Source organism: Schistocerca cancellata, chromosome 2 (genome assembly GCF_023864275.1).
Source record: "Schistocerca cancellata isolate TAMUIC-IGC-003103 chromosome 2, iqSchCanc2.1, whole genome shotgun sequence".
Taxonomy (NCBI): Eukaryota; Metazoa; Arthropoda; class Insecta; order Orthoptera; family Acrididae; genus Schistocerca; species Schistocerca cancellata.
Genome location: NC_064627.1, coordinates 7,199,045 through 7,222,441, shown reverse-complemented (window position 1 = coordinate 7,222,441; position 23,397 = coordinate 7,199,045). Strand labels below are relative to the sequence as shown.

At 38.4% G+C, this 23,397-nt stretch overlaps 1 protein-coding gene across 2 annotated transcripts in view; it reads left to right on the top strand.

Moving 5' to 3' along the window:
• The window catches only part of LOC126161294 (filamin-A), a 917,852-nt gene that overhangs the window by 247,046 nt on the left and 647,409 nt on the right, over nt 1–23,397 (top strand). For both annotated transcript variants that reach the window (XM_049917033.1, XM_049917034.1), the window contains exon 3: nt 13,840–13,970. In XM_049917033.1, the coding sequence (XP_049772990.1) occupies nt 13,840–13,970 (131 nt within the window). The remainder of the gene's footprint in view (nt 1–13,839; nt 13,971–23,397) is intronic.

The following is a 23,397-nucleotide window of genomic DNA, read 5'->3' as shown; positions in this document are numbered from 1 at the left end:
ACTCATGGTTACTACAAATATTGTAAATATACAAAGTAGATTCTAAATTACTACAGTTCCTAAACATAGTAATGAAAAATTGGAAAACCACACTTCATATCCAAACAAATTCAAATAATATCACGTCACAGCCAATACAGATTAAGCGTGGAATATACCAAGGAGACTCATTAAGTCCTTTCTGGTTCTGCCTTGCTCTGAACCCACTATCCAACATGCTAAAAAATACAAATTATGGATACAATATTACTGGAACATAGCAACACAAAATTGCACATTTTCTATACATGGATGATCTAAAACTACTGGCAGCAACAACTCAACCAATTACTAAAGATCACAAGTATTCAGCAGTGATATAAATATGGCTTTTGGAACAGACAAATGTTAGAAAAATAGCATAGTCAAGGGAAAACACACTAAACAAGAAGATTACTTATTGGATAACCACAGCGACTGCATAGAAGCAATGGGAAAAACAGATGCCTATAAATATCTAGGATACAGACAAAAAATAGGAGTAGATAATACAAATATTAAAGAAGAACTAAAAGAAAAATATAGACAAAGACAAACAAAAATACTGAAAACAGAATTGACAGCAAGAAACAAGACAAAAGCTATAAATACTTATGCTATACCAATATTGACCTACTCATTTGGAGTATTGAAATGGAGTAACTCAGACCTAGAAGCACTCAATACACTTACACGAACACAATGCCACAAATATAGAATACATCACATACATTCAGCAACAGAAAGATTCACATTAAGCAGAAAGGAAGGAGGAAGGGGATTTATCGACATAAAAAACCTACATTATGGACAGGTAGACAATTTAAGAAAATCCTTTACAGAACGAGCAGAAACTAGCAAAACACACAAAGCAATCACTCATCTAAATACATTGGCTACACCATTGCAATTTCATAACCACTTCTACAACCCTTTAGATCACATAACATCAACAGATACGAAGAAAGTAAATTGGAAAAAGAAAACACTACATGGCAAGCACACGTATCATCTAACACAGCCACAAATCGATCAAGACGCATCCAACACATGGCTAAAAAAAGGCAATATATACAGTGAGATGGAAGGATTCATGATTGCAATACAGAATCAAACAATAAACACCAGATATTACAGCAAGCATATTATTAAAGATCTCAATACCACAACAGATAAATGCAGACTTTGCAAACAACAAATAGAAACAGTAGACCAAATCACAAGTGGATGTACAACACTAGCAAATACAGAATACCCCAGAAGACATGACAGTGTAGTAAAAATAATACATCAACAACTTGCCATACAACATAAACTAATAAAACAACACATTCCCACATACAAGTATGCACCACAAAATGTACTGGAGAATGATGAATACAAATTATACTGGAACAGAACCATTGTAACAGATAAAACAACACCACATAACAAACCTGACATCATACTCACCAATAAAAAGAAGAAATTAACACAACTAATCGAAATATCCATACCCAATACAACAAATATACAGAAGAAAACAGGAGAAAAAATTGAAAAATACGTCCAACTGGCTGAGGAAGTCAAGGACATGTGACATCAGGATAAAGTTGACGTTATACCAATTATACTATCAACTACAGGAGTCATACCACACAATATCCACCAATACATCAATGCAATACAGCTACATCCAAACGTATATATACAACTACAGAAATCTGTAATTATTGATACATGTTCAGTTACCCGAAAGTTCCTAAATGCAATGTAATATACCGTACAGTTAAAAGGAAGTCATGCTTGATCAAGATCTGCGTCACTTTCCATTTTTAACCAGACACAACGTCTGAGAAAGGAATAAATAATAATTTTATTGTTATTCGACCATTACAGCAATAGACAACGTCATATACATACTAAAATACAATTAATAGTTTGAAAGAAACATCAGGTTTGTTGTTAATATTATAGTATTATATTACAGTTGATAAATTCTCTTATATCATAGAATGGGTGGAAGACTAGCGAGTCATGAATTGTTTGTTTGAATAATTGTTCAGGTAATTCTGGAACGGATTGAGGAAAATTATTAAATAATTTGTACCCCATGATTTCATAGCTGTTGAGTGATTTTGACAATCTGTGGTAAGGATTATAGAGCCACCTATTCCTTCTTGTATTGTGGCTATGTAAATTTTTTCTGGTTTTTGTTTCTGGTAATTTCTTCTTCAAATAAATTAGAACATAGTATATGTATAAGTTTATAACAGTCATGATTTTTTGTTCGCAGAACAATGGTTAACAGTGTGTCTTATATGCAGAACCAGTAATTATCCTAATAGCTTTTTTTTGCAGTATTAATATGTCATGTACACAGCTAGAGTTCCCCCACAAAATAATTCCATATGTTGCTATGAAAAATTGGGTGTTCTAACATATTTTTCAGGAACACAATCCATAAGTCACTTTAACAGGTAAATAACTCTTGACAACTTACCACTAATATATTGTACATGTTGACCCGAAGATAATTTATCATCTATGTATACCCCAAAAAATTTGACATAACTTGAATCATCTGCCAGAAGCTTATCTCTAAGACTACAAACTATCTGCTATGTTTTGTTTTGTTTTCATTCAGCAAGAATCCATTTGCCTTGAACCAATAGAATCCATTTGCCTAGAACCAATAAGATGCTTGGTCAATTGTCTTTGCCGCACAAGTTTTAAAGCTATTGAAATGATCACTAGCATGAAGAAATGTTGTATCATCTGCATACAACACAGTGGTGGACTTGATAAATGATGGCAGATCATTTATCATTATTAGGAACAAAAAGGGGCCCAGTACAGATCCGTGCGGAACACCTAACTTGACTTGTTGTGTACCCGACATTTCTTTCCCTACACAAACAACTTGCTTAAGATTCTGAAGATATGATTTTATTAATTTAAGGCTGGGACTATGGAAATTGGTTTGTAACTGGAAGGTGAATCTAAATCTCCCTTTTTATACACTCCTGGAAATGGAAAAAAGAACACATTGACACCGGTGTGTCAGACCCACCATACTTCCTCCGGACACTGCGAGAGGGCTGTACAAGCAATGATCACACACACGGCACAGCGGACACACCAGGAACCGCGGTGTTGGCCGTCGAATGGTGCTAGCTGCGAAGCATTTGTGCACCGCCGCCGTCAGTGTCAGCCAGTTTGCCGTGGCATACGGAGCTCCATCGCAGTCTTTAACACTGGTAGCATGCCGCGACAACGTGGACGTGAACCGTATGTGCAGTTGACGGACTTTGAGCGAGGGCGTATAGTGGGCATGCGGGAGGCCGGGTGGACGTACCGCCGAATTGCTCAACACGTGGGGCGTGAGGTCTCCACAGTACATCGATGTTGTCGCCAGTGGTCGGCGGAAGGTGCACGTGCCCGTCGACCTGGGACCGGACCGCAGCAATGCACGGATGCACGCCAAGACCGTAGGATCCTACGCAGTGCCGTAGGGGACCGCACCGCCACTTCCCAGCAAATTAGGGACACTGTTGCTCCTGGGGTATCGGCGAGGACCATTCGCAACAGTCTCCATGAAGCTGGGCTACGGTCCCGCACACCGTTAGGCCGTATTCCGCTCACGCCCCAACATCGTGCAGTCCGCCTCCAGTGGTGTCGCGACAGGCGTGAATGGAGGGACGAATGGAGACGTGTCGTCTTCAGCGATGAGAGTCGCTTCTGCCTTGGTGCCAATGATGGTCGTATGCGTGTTGGGCGCCGTGCAGGTGAGCGCCACAATCAGGACTGCATACGACCGGGGCACACAGGGCCAACACCCGGCATCATGGTGTGGGGAGCGATCTCCTACACTGGCCGTACACCACTGGTGATCGTCGAGGGGACACTGAATAGTGCACGGTACATCCAAACCGTCATCGAACCCATCGTTCTACCATTCCTAGACCGGTAAGGGAACTTGCTGTTCCAACAGGACAATGCATGTCCGCATGTATCCCGTGCCACCCAACGTGCTCTAGAAGGTGTAAGTCAACTACCCTGGCCAGCAAGATCTCCGGATCTGTCCCCCATTGAGCATGTTTGGGACTGGATGAAGCGTCGTCTCACGTGGTCTGCACGTCCAGCACGAACGCTGGTCCAACTGAGGCGCCAGGTGGAAATGGCATGGCAAGCCGTTCCACAGGACTACATCCAGCATCTCTACGATCGTCTCCATGGGAGAATAGCAGCCTGCATTGCTGCGAAAGGTGGATATACACTGTACTAGTGCCGACATTGTGCATGCTCTGTTGCCTGTGTCTATGTGCCTGTGGTTCTGTCAGTGTGATCATCTGATGTATCTGACCCCAGGAATGTGTCAATAAAGTTTCCCCTTACTGGGACAATGAATTCACGGTGCTCTTATTTCAATTTCCAGGAGTGTATATTGGAACTACCCTAGCCACTTTGAGTTCTTCGGGAAAATATCCATCAGATATACATTTATTTGTATAGAATGTTAAGGGGTACACAATATAGTCTATTACTTTCTTTAATATATTACAGGATATGTCATATATATCTACACTGTATCTGCACTGTCTGAAGATTTCAACCAGTTTACAATGCTTAGGATAAGACTAGGTGAGACCTCGGAGAACATAAGCGTGCCTGTGTCTGTTGGTGTTCTGCAAACATTTTTAGAAAGTAACTCTGATGAACTGATATCAGGTTTGATTATTGTATTTCCAACATCTTCAACAGATTTAGTAAAGAAATCATTGAATTTTTGGGGACTTATATTAATGCTTTTCTTCTTACATCTTTAGCACCACCATTTATTAATTTCCATGCAGCTTTGCACTTATTTGTGCAATTATCAATGGTATTGAAATTATGTGCTTCTTGGCTTCCACAATGGCTTTTTTATACTCATTCCTGCATTTTATATAGGCTAATCTGCCATGTTCTGTTTTCTGATTGCTGCATATATTGTGCAACACCATAACTTGGTTTTCCATATTTAATAATCATTTAGTGTACCCTGGATTTTGTTTGTTTGTAGCCCTGTTTGTAAAGCCTTTGTCAGTTAATGTGCATTTCTTTATGGGGATGTTGTCATTAAATTGTGTCAGAAATGTTTTAAAAATCTCTCAAATAATAGTTTCCCTGATAATTCGGCACTAAGACTATAACTTGTGTCACCATGACATTGGTTGAACTGTCTTAGAAGGTTTTTCAACTCAGTCACAGTACGTTTATGTGTTGTTATATCAAAATCTGCATTCAGATCTCCACCAATTACTGTGTCATAATGCAATCGTCTGGTCCCTCTTAGTACATCTAACAGCATGTCCAGTTTTTCTAGAAATACATTGATGATACCCTTAGGTGACCTGTAAAGGGATACTATTACTAACTTAAAACATAACTATATCAGTGGCTTCAAAGTTCTGTTGCTCACACAAATAATCTAGGTCCAACTTAACAATGGAGCAGCTGAATGACTGGTTAATATATATTGCCACTCCACCTCTTTATGCAATTTTCTACAGTAACTATTTGCTACATTATAGTTATCATGTTTGACAACTGGAAGTACACTCTCAGTAACCAACCCAATGTTCACTGACAGAAAATATCAAATTTGTTATCTAGTCCAAAACTGTTTATAATAAATTCTTTATCTATTAGTCCTTGAACATTAAGATAGCAAATTTTAAGAGCATAATTGTTGTTTATTTTAGATTGAACGTTTTGGTGAGGTATTATGAAATTTGTTACACTACTTATCTCGTGGGCTTCTTCATGTTGCTGCCTTCCACTAAAAAATCATTTAGATGGATTGGAGGTGCTGTTTTCCGTCTACTCGTAACACGTGATGCTGCTTCTCCTGCTGCAGTTCTCTTTTTCTCCTTTTAGAGGCACTGTAGTTACTGTTGCTGGTGAAACTTCTGCTGTTACTGCTACTGTTACTTCCTTTTCCACTGCTGCCACTGATAATGTCACTGGTGACTGTGACGCTTTACATGTTTGGTCAGATGTAATTTTTTCATCATAGATTGTATCTGTAGATGTTTCTTCCTCATATGCTGTTGGTGCACTTTTCTTTTCTGTTGTCACTGGCAGAAAACCTGTTGCAGATAGTGCTATTTTTATATACGCCTGCTGTCTTTATCACCTGCAGAATTTCTTTGGCCAGCACTTTCTTGCCTAGGTTGTTTCTGTGCAGTCCATGTCTAGTAAAATGCCCTCTTACTGAACTTGTTGCTTCAATGAAAGTTGTGTGCACAAAACCGCTACAAATCTTCCTGAATTTCCGACTTGTTGCGATGATTTCTCTGTTTACACATGAGTCTTCTGTTAAGTCGTGTCTGTAGGGAATGTTTACAACAAATACCTTCGCCTGTGAAATTTTTCCTAGCGATTCTTTCAGTGTTCTTACAGCAAGGCTGCTTTTGTTTTTATAGACATCGTTTCCTCCTACGATTATGACACAGTTGACGTTGCTTTTCATGGCACTTTCGCAGTTTTTCAACACTTCCCATAGAGGAGCACCAGGTTTCGAAATTCCAGTCACTTTATAATCGGACTGCATATCAGATGATGATTCTATCCAGTCCCTTACCATGACTCGTCGATAATATGTATATTTCTTCCTCCTTCTTCATTGTCTCCTTTATTGTCTCGTATTCGGTTTTATTTCAAGTTGCTCTCACACGATTTTTTCGTTTAATGGTATTTGATGGTAACATGTTTCTGCTGGCACTTATTTGTTCAACAGATCTTTTCTGAGGAGTTACCTGTTACACTGAGATTTTTTGTCCGTGATTCTGAACTGTCTGCATTTAGAACATCGTATTTATTCATTAGTGGAACACAAAAAACATTGGTATTTAAAGCCTGCAGGTTTGGCCGTGCGGTTCTAGGCGCTTCAGTCTGGAACTGCGTGACCGCTACGGTCGCAGGTTCGAATCCTGCCTCGGGCATGGATGTGTGTGATGTCCTTAGGTTAGTTACGTTTAAGTAGTTCTAAGTTCTAGGGGACTGATTATCACAGATGTTAAGTCCCATAGTGTTCAGAGCCATTTGAACCATTGGTATTTAAGACAGGTCGAGAGATTTTCTCAGGCTTAATACACTACTGACCATTAAAATTGCTACACCAAGAAGAAATGCAGATGATAAATGGGTATTCATTGGACAAATATATTATACTAGAACTGACATGTGATTACATTTTCAAGCAATTTAGGTGCATATATCCTGAGTGATCAGCACCCAGAACAACCACCTCTGGCCGTAATTACGGCCTTGATATACCTGGGCATTGAGTCAAACAGAGCTTGGATGGCGTGTACAGGTACAGCTGCCCATGCAGCATCAACACGATATCACAGGTCATCAAGAGTAGTGACTGGCGTATTGTGACGAGCTAGTTGCTTGGCCACCATTGATCAGATGTTTTCAATTGGCGAGAGATCTGGAGAATGTGCTGGCCAGGGCAGCAGTCGAACATTTTCTGTATCCAGAAACGCCCTTGTAGGGTTTAGCAGGGATCGAATGAAGGGTAGAACCACGGGTCGTAACACATCTGAAATGTAACGTCCACTGTTCAAAGTGCCGTCAATGCGAACAAGAGGTGACCGAGACGTGTAACCAATGGCACCCCATACCATCACGCTGGGTGATACGCCAGTATGGCGATGACGAATACACGCTTCCAATGTTCATTCACCATGATGTCGCCAAACACGGATGCGATCATCATGATGCTGTAAACAGAACCTGGATTCATCCGAAAAAATGACGTTTTGCCATTCGTGCACCCAGGTTCGTCGTTGAGTACACCATCACAGGCACTCTTCTCTGTGATGCAGCGTCAAGGGTAACCGCAGCCTTGGTCTCCGAGCTGATAGTCCACGCTGCTGCAAACGTCGTCGAACTGTTTGTGCAGATGGTTGTTGTCTTGCAAACGTCCACATCAGTTGACTCAGGGATCGAGACGTGGCTGCACGATCCGTTACAACCATGTGGATAAGATGCCTGTCATGCTAATGATACGAGGCCATTGGGATCCAGCGCGGCGTTCCGTATTACCCTCCAGAACCCACCGATTCCATATTCTGCTAACAGTCATTGGATCTCGACCAACGAGAGCACTAATGTCGCTATACGATAAACGTCAATCACGATAGGCTGCAATCCGACCTTTATCAAAGTCGGAAAAGTGATGGTACGCATTTCTCCCCCTTACATGAGGCATCACAACAACGTTTCACCAGGCAACACCGGTCAACTGCTGTTTGTGTATGAGAAATCGGTTGGAAACTCTCCTCATGTTAGCACGTTGTAGGTGTCGCCACCGGCGCCAACCTTGTGTGAATGCTCTGAAAAGCTAATCATTTGCATATCACAGCATCTTCTTCCTGTCAGTTAAATTTCGCGTCTGTAGCACGTCATCTTCATGGTGTAGCAATTTTAATGGCCAGTAGTGTATATACACACTCTCGTTTGCCTGTTTGCGTATCTGTGGAAAGGTCCATATAGTCGATCAAACTTTTCAGCATTTCTGCATATTGTCTAGCTTTACTTAAGTCACTTTGCAGTGCTTCCCTCACACTTATTTCGAGTCCAGCGTTGCACATTTCAAATGCAGTTTCAAGACCGTTGCACTCAGTTCCACAGTCACATATAGGCCTATGTTGACCGAGATTTGCTTCCGCGAAACAACAAGAATGATACCATTTATGTGCCACTACACATATTTTAACACCTTTTGTCACTTTTTTTGCACATAGCATACAATTCACTGACGTTTGTCCAATTTTGACACTACAAGAGAGTATTCATGATTATACAGCCGGTAATTCGGCACTCACCAGAAATCACCCTGTATCCAAACTGCGGAAAATTCAGGGTGGAATGTAACAATATTATGAAAAGGAAAGTTGCTACTCACCATATAGCGGTGTTGCTGAGTCGCAGATAGGCACAACAAAAAGACAGTCACAAATTAGCTTTCGGCCAGTATGGCCTTCATCAAAAATAGACGACTCTCTCTCTCTCTCTCTCTCTCTCTCTCTCTCTCTCTCTCACACACACACACACACACACACACACACACACACACACACATGACTGCAGGGGGCAACACTATTATCCCGTATTTTTAGTTCGGCGTGACCCCTCGTCAGTTAACAACTGTCTGGTTCACTGAGTGATTGTATTGTCACTGAGATATGCCAGTTGCTTTGTTAGCTTCATACTAGTACCAATGACTCTTCATTCACTAGACCTAAATTTACAGCACTTTAATTAGCATCAGTGCTGTGTGTTTTTGTTTAATAGTTATTCAATAAAGTCATTGCTATTCAGCTATTTGTATAATTGTCAAATGGACTACAGATTAATAAAAAGTTCATTTTGCTTTTACCCCCTTTTTAAACTAAGTTTTTAAAAATGACCTCAAAAATCCAGCATATTTGATAACCCAGCATTGACAGATCACCAAGCATGCGCAATTTTCGAGGTCCTAATGCACTTGGTTTCAGAGTCATGAAAGAAGTTCGAGTATGTGGAAGAGACCTTTAGGTTTTAAGTAGCAAAAAGTATTGAGTGATAGATATAGACTTTGACCATCATTTACTGTTTATGAACTGCAGATTAAAACTAGAGAGGCTGAAGGAGGGAGAAAGGGGGGGGGGGGGCGAATTACAGAGATTGGTCCTGAATAAGTTGAAAGAACTGAATTTCTTGAGAGTTTCAAAGATAGCAGTAAACAGTAATTGACTGAAACATATGGAATAAATTACTAGAGAAGATGAATGGGTAGCTTTGAGTGATGAAATAGTGAAGGCAGCCAAGCATCAAATAGGGAGAAATTCTTGGATAACACATAAGATATTGAGTCTAATTGACAAAAAGAGGAGATATAAAAATGTAGCAATTAATGCAAGTGATAGGAAATAGAGATCCCAAAAAGTGAGATTGACAGAATGTCCTAAATGACCAAAGAAGAACGATAACAGTATTATGAGAAAGGCTATTCACCATATAGAGGAGATGTAGAGTCAGAGACATGCACAACAAGAAGACTGCTGTACGTTTTAACTTTCAGCCAAAAGACCTCTGGTAGAAGAAAACACAGATGACCATAAAACACACACACACACACACACACACGCACACACACACGCACACACACACACACACACACGACCGCTGTCTCTGGACACTGTGGCTGGACTGAGTTGTGGGTGGGAGCGGGAAGGTGCAGTGCAGTTTATGGGAGCATGCAGGGATTGTGTGGGGCTGCTGGGTTCAGTTGGGAGTTTGGTGGGGCAGATTGGAAAAAGAGAGAAGTAGAGAAGGGGAAAATGATAAGTGGGTGTGTTGGTGGGATGGAAGGCTGTGTTGTGCTGGCTTGGGAGCATGGAAGGGCACAGGTTAGTAGAGGACAGGGGCTAGCAAATGTTGGGGTCAGAGGGGTTACTGGAATGTAGAATATATTGCAGAGAGAATTACCATGTGCACAGTTCAGAAAGGGGAATGGTTGGATGAGAAATGTGAGGCTGTAGAAGCATGCGTGGCTACAGGGAAAATTAGATAGCAAGCCATAAAAAACTATACAACCTGACATATGAGGGTTGGAATTTAAATAGTGGCAACTATTTATTCACAACTGATACAAAAGAGTTACATGTTTGCACCTGTTAATGTCCTTCAAAATAGTCATCAGCATTGTGCAGAACCCATTGCCAGTGATGTGGAATGCAGTATACCATTAGCAGAGCCTGTTCTGTTGATGGTGCGAATGGAGTGGTCTAAAGTTATGGTGATTCTCATGTATGACAGTAATGGTGTTATCCTAATGCATTATGTTCCTCCACAGCAGACTGTCAGTGCACGGTATTACTGTTCGTTTTTGGAGCATTACCTGCGACCAGCTTTGCGAAAGAAGCGGTGACACTTCGTGCACAACCCACCCATAATTTTGCACGACAGCACTGGCGCATACAGTGCAAACTGTGGCTGCTCTGTTCGGTTGATGGCACTGGGAAGTACTGTACCATCCACCATACCCAGACTTAAGATGAAGGAAACAGTTCGGGCATTTGCTTCAGAACTGTTCTAGAGATTTGACAATCAGTAGATTGCTCCATTCTCACCACCAACAGAACAGGCTCTGCTAACGGTATACTGCGCCCCCCACATCACTGGCAATGGGTTCTACACAATGCTGGTGACTACTTTGAAGGACAGTAACAGGTGCAAACATGTAACTCTTTTGTATCGGTTCTGAATAAATAGTTGCCACTATTTAAGTTCCAATCCACGTATAAGTTACTTCAAATGGCTGAATATATTCCTCCCATGTCAAGAACAGTTTTCACACTTATTCTAGAACATTTTATTACTTTTTTTCTGTTACTTATAAAACTTTAAGCATTAATTTTCTTGCTGGTGTGACAAATGGGTAGTAGGTATTTGAACGTTATTTATCAACAAAATAACTCACTCCAGAGAAAAGGTCTGTATATAACAACAATCTCGATTATTCAAAGACTGTGGCCTCCAGAACAATAATGGAGTCTTCAGTTGGAGGGATGCCTAATTCTGGCTTTTTATGATAAGATTCTATATTTATCAGATTCTACACCGAAATTGGATGGATCTAGCCCCTCTTTTGATTATAATGTATCACAGATCCCTCAAACAAAAGTCTGTGCCCAGTAGGCGCAAGAAAATACAGGTCACACCCAATTACATAAAGCAAGGGTAGCAGATGTGATTCACAAAACCACTATCCAATTTGTTGTTGAAGCTTAGAATATATTCTGAACTCAAACATAATGAGGGATCTCAAATAAAATGACCTCCTCCATACCAGCCAACACAGATTCCAAAAATATCGATCGTGTGAAACCCCACTCATGCTTTCCTCACATGATGAACTGAAAGCTTTGGACTGAGCCAGTTAGTGTATTTCCCTCTTGTGTGGGCTCTTGAACTTCTGTTCTGATGGTCTACATTTTCAAAGAAGGCATTTAGGAATGCTTCACAAGTGGTCTCGTCATGTCCACCACGTGCAAAACTGTAATTTTCCCAACTTACTGTTGGATAGTTACAGTCTCCTCCAAACAAAAACTTTATAATTCACCTTAATACATAATAGCAAACTGAGGTTTTCTGTAAAGTTTTCGGTTACATGTGAGGGTGAGCATAGTTGTTGATAGAAAAAAATTTGATTAAAAGTTTATGCCTATCATTGATACTGAACCTTGCCCAAAAAATGATGTATGCACCCACAGTTTATATCTTAGTGAATTTGAGTTTTTTGTCTGCTGTGACAAATACATCATCTGCATATCCATTAGCCTATCCTTTCGATATATGTTTAGATCCAACTCTAAAATCTCATTACTGTCAATTTTGGGCTTTAGTCAGCTTCCTGTTCCTAGTATCATATGAGCTCCACTGCTTTTTAGGACTGCTTCAATTCTGAAACTTTATAGCAACTGCTATCGCTGTTGATCATTATGGATTCTAGTAGTTTCACCTGTGGGGACAATATCTATGTATCTCACAGTGGTACTCTGGGGTCTCCCACTGCTGTCAGTACCTGGACTGATGGAGAACTGCTGAAGCTAAAACATCCATTGTGTGCTTTGCACACTTCTACTACTCATCTAAGAACCAAAGGGCCATGATGTGTTCTGGGGACAATAATGTAGATGGTGAGCCTCACTGAAACTTCTTGGTCTTCTCAGGTCTCTCTCCCAATCACTGTGACAATCCAGTTATGACCTCGGACCACAAACAACAGTTATTATTGATTTCAATGTGATTTAAAATCTGCAGTTGGTTGCACCTTCTTTCCTCAGTGGCTTTTGTGATCAATGAAGTGAAAAGCTTTCCATAAATCTAAAATTATATGTATTGTTAATTGTTATTTGCCATTTGAATTATAGTACTATTGAGACACTCATGTATTGCTGAGGTAAAAAGACACTTATCAGAAATATAATTTATAACATCAACCAGCCACAACTATGTTTTAAAACACTTTATTTAAATTAAACCATTACTAGTTCTGGAAACTGATTTGTAATAAATGTGAAACCGGTAAAGGTTTGATTTAAACAAATGTTTTGAAACCATACTTGTGGCTGGTTGCTGTTATAAATTATAAACATTATAAATTTTATAGTTGTACTACAGCCACAATTCTTGTAACATCTACTTTTGACATGGTTAAAAGTTTGTAATACTTTGGTTGGCAGGTATTGCCACTGTGTGGCTTTTGAGTTCAGTAATGTATCTGATTTGCCATAGGAGCCAATGAGTTCAGTCACTTTTATAAATTTATTTGGAGCTGCACAGTTGATGACTCAATACATATTGGTGAGTCTTTATTGTGTACTAAAATTTTTCATTAGTTCATGAATAACTTAATTTATTTATCATTTTTTACTCCTTCCTGAGGTTATACAGTGAAGTTAAACTGTGGCCAACACAGTAGATTTCTCTTATGTAGAGTTCTATGATGTAGGGTCCTATGCTGAGTTCTCCAAAAGCAGGAAGGTAATAACAGTAAACAGTGCTGCTGCCAGTTTTCTAACATACAAGAAAATGTAGAGAGAAGTATGCAGCAAGTATAAAAACTATTGCTATAAGTGTTTCAGAGAGAAATTTGAAATGTTGGAGCTTGATTATATTCATTTCTGTTGTTCTGTACTGATAAGTACCAAATGGAAGGAAAAAAAGCACTGTAGGCAAGTTTTATTACAGTGTACAAATTCACTTGTTATTTACAAGGGAACATGGTTTTATTGACAGGCAGTGCTCCCAGAGTGCAGGATAAGCAACTTCACCACAGACTGGAATTCAGGAATCTACCTCAGTGCTCTTCTGGATTATTGCAAACCAGGACTGTTTCCACACTGGAGGAGCTTAAACCCAAGAGACAGGTAATATATGCAGTGTACGTAATTTCTTATTAAACTATGAAGCCCAATATAAATTTGAGATGTACACAAAAGGTTTACAATAAAATGGAGTACCATCGTTATAAGATGCAAACAGAAACAACATATAGTGGACATGATGAATTGCAGAGAGGCACAACAAAAAGACTCTCACAACTATTGCTTTCAGTCATTAAGGCCTTCGTCAACGTAACATATTGTCCAAGTCACAGTTTGGATTTCTTAAAGGTTCTGATATAGAGAAAGCTATTTACACTTATAGTGAGAATGTACTTAATTTATTTTATAATAAATTAGAGGCTACCGGAATTTTCTGTGACCTGTCAAAAGCCTTTGGCTGTGTGAACCACAGCATTCTCTTAAGTAAATTAGAATATTATGTTGTCACCAGCAATGCTGCGAAATGGTTTGAGTCTTATCTACCTAACAGGAAACAAAGGGTATCGTTGCAAAATACCTGTGCAGTAAGAAGTTAGTCTTCATCTGACTGGGAATTAATTCATGCAGCGTTCCTCAATGTTCCAACTTGGATCCATTGCTATTTCTTGTGTACTTTAATGACCTCTCTTCTGTGACATTACCAGATGCTAAGTTTGTTTTGTCTGCAGATGATACAAACATTGCAATAAGTAGCAAGTCAAGTACAAATTTAGAAATAGCTGCTAATGAAATTTCCACTGACATTAATAAATGGTTTAAAGCTAATTTACTGACATTAAACTTTGAGAAGAACCACTATATGCAGTTCAGAAGTTGTAAGAGATTTCCTTCCAGCATGTGTATAACATATGAATACATGCATATTCGAGAGGTTGACATTGTCAAATTTCTGCACTTACAAATCCGTAATAAATTCAGTTGGGAAGGGCATATCACAGAATTGCTTAAGTACCTAAACAAGTCTGTATTTGCAGTGAGAATGATGTCAAATGTAGGAGATATAAATATCAAAAACTTGCATACTTTGCTTGCTTTCATTTTATTATGTCATACAGGATCATATTATGGGGTAATTTATCAACCGAGCGAAAGTTTTTAGGGTGCAAAAGTGTGTGATAAGAATCATTTATGCTGTAAATTCAAGAACATCATGTAGAAACTTGTTCGAGGAACTTGGTATTCTAACCTCTTCTACTCAGTATTATTATTCCTTAATGGAATTTGCTGCAAGTAATATATCGTTTTTTGTAACAAATAGCTCAATACATAGTACCAATACCAGGAATAAGGACAATCTACGTAAAGACCTAATATCAATTACCTTCGTCCAAAAAGGGGTCCATATTCAGGAACACACATTTTCAATAAATTGCCAGCAGCCATTAAAAACTTGGTTTCAGATAAAGCACAGTTTAAACAGATTTTGAAAGACTTTTTGGTAGGCGATTCCTTCTATTCTATACATGAATATCTTAACAGTGATTGTTAAGCCAGTTTAAGTAAAAATGTCTTTTTAGATTTCAGTTTCGACAGCACTTGGTCACAACATCAAGATTTGTTATTTTTTGTATGATAAATTTATTAATAGTGCATAACAATGTTTCATTCTGACAGCATGTTAAGTATGTAAATATTAGCTGTTCCAGTTTACCGCATTATATTCACCTATTTTGACAATCTCCTGACAAATGATCAGGGTAATAAGTATTACATTCAAATGTTTTATGTTATACTTTCTGACATGTTCCACACTCTTGAGAATCATCTCATTTTTTGGGTCTATGGAATGAAAACTGAATCTAATCTAATCTCTAAGAATAGACACACATACGCACGCATATGAACACACACTCAAAGGAACTCAACTCACACACACAACTGCAGTTTCAGGCAGCTGAAACCACACTCCTGAGACTGCAGTCGTGTGTGTGAGTTGCATTTGTGTGAGTGAATGTGCATGTGTGTATCAGTGTCTGTTGTTGACGAAGGCCTTAATGGCTGAAACCTATAATTGTGAGAGTCTTTTTGTTGCGCCTAACTGTGAGACAGCATCTCTGCTATATGGTGAGTAGAAACTTTCCTTCTGATAATATTGTTACATTCCATCTTGGATGTTCCATTGTTTGAAACAGAAACAACAGAAAGAGTTAAAAATATCGATCCACTCACTATGTAGTTAAGAGGTGTGAACAAGATTAAAATCATTGACAAGCTTTCAGTCAGTGTCCTTTCTTGGAGCCAGCAAGTTACAAATTAACAATGGTGAGGGGAGGGGGTTGACCATATTCTCTTACACACATGTTTGCCTAGAGAAGCAGTGTTAAATCTTCCTGAATTATGAGCAAATGAATAGTAATTACCTGAGTTTCAAAACCAGATATTCTCTGTTCGGTTCTAAAGATGGAAAAAAAGGAACCAGGAAAGATGTTTATGCATGCATTTGCCACAAATAAATCAAAGCAACATTAAAAATATATACTATTGAGTTAAAACATTATGGCCACGTAGCAGCATGTTGGTCCACCTTTATACTGCAGTACAGCAATGATACTGTGTGTACAGATCTAAAAAATTGTTACTATCTGGAGGTACATGGCGCCCTACATCTTCCCGTAGGTCATGCAGTTCCTGTAATTTAGAGGCAGGTGATCTGTGAGCACATGAGTTTGTGCCAGCTAGTGTCCCAAATGTATTTTGTCTCTGAATTTAGTGGTTGAGACGTTGAAGTGCGTTCATTATCACATCCTCAAACCACTATATGACAACTGTGCCACACCTACCCTGCCAGAAGACAACATCACCGCCAGTGAAGATGTCGAACATGAAGGCGTACGAGAGGTCCACAATAGTGTTCATGTAGTCTCTCATGAACTGTGGCCCACATCAGAGGGTATCTGTATAGAGGCCAGACTAACCAGTGGTTCCTGAAGATTGGCATCAGTTCTAGGGGCAACAGTTAAAAGAAAGAGGAAACTGCATCTGTTATTTTTCCCAAGGGCATGTAGCTCTACAGTATGGCATAATGATAATGGCATCCTTTAGGGTGAGATATGCTGGGAGTAAAATATCTTCCCTCCATTCCCGTCTGAAGGTGGGAACTACTCAGGAAGATGTTGTCATAAGGAAAAACAAAAATCAGCATTCTAGAGATTCGAATGTGGAATGTTAGACCCCTTAATTTAAAAAGAATGTGGATAGGTTGTTCTCAGATTTCGTCAAAATTAGTGAAGTGTAATGCCAGGAACAACGGGACTTCTGGTCTGGTGAGAATTGGGTTATCAGCACAAAATCAAGCTGGGGTAACTGTAGCGAATGCATCACTGTAGCCGAGATACACACAAAATCGACACTCGTCACAATAGTGTAAAGTTTATAAGCTGACCCACTCTGCAGACAATGAAGAGATTGAATCTGTAATGAGACATAAGAAATTGTTCAGTTAGTAGAGGGAGACAAATTTAATTGTGGTTGGGGACTGAAATTTGATTGTAGGAAAGGGAAGAGAAGGAAAAATAGTAAGAGAATATGGGCTGGGGGGAAAAAAATGATAGAATAAGCTGTATGGTAGAATTTTGTACAGTGCACAGCTTAACCATTACTAATACTTGGTTTAGGAAATGTATAAGAAGGTTGTACACATGGAAGAGGCTTGGGAATACTGGAAGTTTTTGTGTTGATTTTGTAATAGTAAGACAGATATTTCGAAACCAAAAACCAAAAAGTTGGAACCTGAATAAATCGAAAAAGCCAGAATTCAGTGGCCAGAGACAGTCATCATGTGTGTCTGAGCTGTGCTTGCATGAATGTGTGTGTGTTTGTGTGTGTATGTGTTTTCTACTTTAGAAGAAGGCCATTTTGACTGAAAACTTAAATGTATAAAGTCTTTTTTTGTGCTTGTCTGTGACTCAGCATCTGATCTATACGGTGAGTGGCAATCTATCATTTTCATAATAAAGTTGTTATAACTCCTTAAACAGTTGTCTTATCTATTATTCTTACAGCACATTTCTGAACCATGAAGACTTTTTTTTGTTAAAGATGAGCTACCCCAGAACATTATTCCATGTGATATTATTGAGAGAAAATATGGAAACATGTCTCCTTATTGATTTGTATGTCCCCAAGATTTGCAATGAGTCTAAGTGGAAACATGGCTGAATTAAGTTGTATTAGGAATTCCAAAATGTGCTTTTTTTCTATTTAAATTCTCATCAATATGAACACCTAAGAACTTTGTAGACCCACTGTATTTATTATTTCCTCACTGTGTGTTACACATATTGTAGTGCCCTTACATGTGCAGAACTGAATGTGCTGCATCTTTTTAAAATTGAAGGTGAGACAATTTGCAGAAAACAAGTCAACTATACTTTTAAGATCATTGTTTACTATTTCTTCTGTTGCTGTACAATACTAGTTGAATGTGAAAAAAGAACCAGTTGTGCTTGTTGTATATTTGATAAAAAATCATTTATGTATATGAGAAAGTAGCACACATGAGATTGAGCCTTGTGGAACCCTATACACGATTTATCCTCTGGCAGAATGATGTCCTCTGATTACATTTGTTGCATTACTAGGTACAAGTTTCTGCTGTTTTGGGTTAGATATAATGTTATCCACAGGTTGGCTGTACCAACAGTCATATAAAACCTCAGTTTATCTTAGAATATTGTTACTCACACAGTCAAATGGCCTTTAATAGGTCACAGAAAATTCCAACCGGCGCTATTTTGTTACTTAATGTTTGTAAATTTGGTGAGTGTAAATGTAAATGGCGTTCTCAGTAGAATAACTCGCTGAAAATAGTTTTGTTGTTCAGGTGAGATACTATTCCAGAGTAAATAATCTTCTCAAAAATTTTGGGAAATTATGTCAGTTGTGAAACAAGTTGAATGAATGCCTTAAGTTATTGATTTGTTATGTTTATCAGGTAAGACAGGGCTTATATGGAAACAAATCTTTAGTACTGTATGGAAAACACCATCAAAACCAGGTGACTTTTATTTTTCAGAGAATATATAATTCCTTAATTTCAGAAGGAGAAATTGATGATACATTCATAGAAGTGAATTTTATGAGAGTTGCTTTTTCAACATACTGCTGTGATTTTCCTCTTGAACAGTTTGTCCCAATATTTTCTACTATATTTAAGAAATGGTTATTAAGTATATCTGTCACCTGTGACTCATCATTTAAAGCCCTTGCGGTCAGTTCTGTATCCTGTTCTGTGCCTGGTTGTAGTGCCTCTTGCTTCATTACATACCATAACCTTAAGTCTGTTGTCAGAATAACTGATATCTAACATAATGTGCACAGCCTTTGATTTTTTAATGATGTTTCTTAGTCATTTTGAGTAGTTTTTGTAGTGTGAAAATACTGCAGTGTCTCTACTTGTTCTTGCCAACACATACATTTCCTGTGTGTGTGTGTGTGTGTGTGTGTGTGTGTGTGTGTGTGTGTGTGTGTCCCCAGGGATGTTCAATGTCTTTCCTGATTAGCTTCTGCAGAAAGTTATTTTCAAATCATGATCTGAATTTATCATGGAACAGATTAAATTTTATGTTTGTTCATTATAAATTTCATCCCAAGCTATCTCTTGTAAACTGTTCTTAAAACCATTTATATGGAATTATTAATTATTCTAACTGATTTCCACTGAATTTGTCACATAAACTAGCCCTTGTCGCATAAACTAGTCCTATCTGTTGTGGAATAAGCCTCAGTAACTGCACAGTTTGACTGGGTCACCACCTGAAAGTGCTGTTGTATGACAAATCCTTAAAATGTGTAGTAAGAAGCTTCTGTTTAAGTTAAAAACTGGAAGGTTACCAATATCACGTTTCTAAGATCCTATTGGTGATGACAAGGTATCTTACAAGTTTACACACTGGTAGCTAATATGGAGATACGTGGAGTTTCATAGTTCTTATTTCTTCAAAAAGTAAAACTCCATACAGGATAGGTGAAGCGGACATATGTTGCTTCGCACACAATTAAACAATGAAAAGTCCAGGTAGGAATATCCACTCTGTGGAAATTATAGATTGCTACTTACTATAAAGATGGAACATTTAGTTGCAGACAGATACAATTACAAGACACTCACATAAACCTTTTGGTCACAGCCTTCACCATTAAAAGAGAAACACACACACACACCATTCATACACACAAGTAAGCACACCTCATGCACATATGACTGCTAACTCCCTTAAAATACACATCACCAGCAAAAGAGAAACACACAAACCATTCACACACAGAAGTAAGCACCCATGATTGCCAACTCTGGCAACTTGGGTTGGAGCTGCCATAGTTGGCGATCATTTGTGCATGAGATGTGCTTACTTGTGTGTATGAATGGTGTGTGTGTTTCCCATTTGTTGTTGGAGGCTGTGGCTGGAACCTTTTATGTAAGTGTTTTTTTAATTATGCCTGTCTGCAACTTAACATATATTCTTTATGTTGCGTAGCAATCTATTTTTTCCACATTATTAATATTCACAATTACATAGAAAAAGCCACAGAACTGTTGTTGTTCTGAAATTTGTTGAAATGACCCAAAACACACGTTCTGATTGTCTATTACTCATTACTATAAAACATGTGCTCTCAACCAAGTTTTTACAAACAAAGATCCAAAAGGCTTCCAATGCTGGGCTAAAGAATAGGCTTGCTGTACCAGCTGGAGACTGATAGCAAAATAAACAGGATGACAGAAACCTAATAGGACACTGACTGAAATAATGCAAGCTTTAGCCTTATAAAGGCTCACTCCAGGATATCACTGAAATTTGTTAATTTACAATAGTTTACAAATTCCTTGGTCAGAAAGTTTATCTTTTACCAGCTGTTGATTTTGTCATTATATTTTGTTTGTATACTGTTTCTCATGAGCAGTAACTGTTAGGTTATGGAATACTATTTTATGCCTATGCAGTGGGAATCATGGGTTTATGACCATGAGATCCGTCTTTTGTGATAAAATATAGTATACTTTTGATTAGGGACTAAGGCTCCTTAATATGGTTGTCAATAGATTCAGAAAAATCAGACAATCTGAAGTATATAAAAAGATCCTGGAAATTTATGGTAGTTCAGCTATACTTATATTTCCCTATTAGCTCATAAGATTTTTTCTGTGGACGGAGGTATGAAGTTTTGTAATTGCAGTCACTTTTGATTGCTATCATTTTTGATGAAACTATTTAGCTCATTGCAACCAGGTCAACAAAATGAATAAGGAAGTTTTGTGGAGTGAATTTATTTCTACCATTCTGATAATTTGCAAGATATGTGCTTAATATGGAAACTTTAACATCAGAATTTTGGAAATAAAATAAGTGAAAATGTTATGTCGACCTTAATTGGAGAAACAGGTGCCGGCCTATAACAATCTTTAGTTCATCAGAGTCACTTCTGCCAGTGGATTTCCCCATTTGCAGCCCTTATCACTTGAGTAAATCCCATTCATCCCTGCTCTGCTTATATAATTTTCTGACTATTTCTCATGGCCACAATGACACCAGATGGCATTCAGTCTGGTGCGCAGGAAAGAATTGTAATATTTTAGCTAATCAGTGTAAATTAAGAGAGGAATACAAGAAACATCTGGTCTCATTACCACCATACTAGTTTGCTGTTTGGGTTTTTGCTATTGACGTCTTTTTAGATCAGTCCCTTGTTTTATTAATTATTTCTCTCCCCCACAGAACTACCAACTTTATTACTTCTTCTTCTCTTTGAAACTTGATACAGTTTGAAAGGTCTGTGTGGAAGACAAACAGTATAAGAAGTGATATAACCATTCACCATATAGTTGAGGCATTTAGTGGTTGACAGATGCATACACAAGATATTCGGAAAACTAAACAGTGATAAAAATATCTTTTTTGAAGCTAACAGATTAACATCCCCCCCTCCCCCACATGCATACACTTACAAATACCTATGCTAGTGTGGTCCCTGCAGGAAGGGGGAATATTTTTTGTTTATTGCTGTGGAATGTTCTAGCAAAGACTCATTATAGAATTAGGGATTTTTCAGCCAAATACTGAGTGAGATGTTAGTGGAGGAGAGAGAGTCCTAAGTGGTAATGTTTGTGGGAGAGGATTTCATGTTTCGGTGTCTGCCTTACAATGAAGGGGAACCTCTTGGAAACATAGGTCACAACCAGGAGATGGGAAATATTTTTCATTAAATGTGGGACAATATGTCCCAGTCAAAAAATTAAAGCCTAGTGTATGTGCAGGTGTACTTGTGTCTTTGTATACACACAGTAAAGCTGATGTCTCGACTGATAGGGGTTGCAGCGTGTTGCTACCGATTGCAAGTTATGTGCTGCAGGTTATGTGCTGTTGAAATATGTGTGGCATGTGTTGAATTTTAATGGAGCAGTCCTTACACATAACATTACAATAGAAATTGGTTGTTATCTGTTATTGTCTACAACTAATATAAGGGCTTGCAAGCTGCTTGCTTACACATAAAGTGTTATAGGCTGTGAACAATTATCAAAATTGGTTAGCACATCAGACTTCTCATTTATGAAATAAAAAGTACTATAGACTATTTTCTACAGTGCCTAGAGAAATTTTTACAACTATGGGGAACACATGATTTTTGAGTGTTTGTGGTGGAGTAGCTACATTCTCTTAGAGCTGGCTAGCTGTTCCACTTGGTATGTGAGATACCTGAGGCAGATGAAAAACTCAGATTTTGATAATTATATAATTATTGTTTGAAGAAGACAGTTGCTGACATGCATGCTCATTACTTTATTATCAGTTTAATAACTCATGATCAGTAAATACTGAGTTGATCTATTTTTAGAAGAGTGCAAAAACTGGTAGAAATTAAGAACAGAGAAGATCAGTTTTGCTTCTGGTGAAATACAGGAATGTGTGAAGCAATACTGATGCACTGACTTACCTTAAAAGTTAGACTGAGGAAATGTAAAGCTGCATTTATAGCATTTGCAGACTTATATAAAGTTTTTGACAATATTACATCAGTTAAGGGCATGAAAAGGAAGTAGTAGTTCAGAAGGTAGTAAGAAGGGTTGTAGCCTTTCCTTGGAAAGAAGGTGGGCTGATGACACTGTAAATTTGCCAAAGACAGCAAGGGAGTTGGAAGAGTAGTTGAATGGAACAGATAACATCTTGAGGTTACAAGGTAAACATCAACCAGAGTAAAATAAGGGTAATGGTGTGTAGCCCAATTAAATCAGGTGATTCTGAGGGAATTAAATTAGGAAATAGACATCTGTGAGAAAATTAACTAACTGTGGCCAACATAGAGAGGAAGTAAAATGCTGATTGGCAATACCATGAAAGAGAAATTTATTAACATTTAAAATAAATTTTTCTCTGAAATGTAGCCTTGTATGGGAGTGAAGTTTGGATGATAAACAGTTTAGCTTAGGAGAGAATAGTTGGTTTTGAAATGATACTGAAGACTGGGTGGG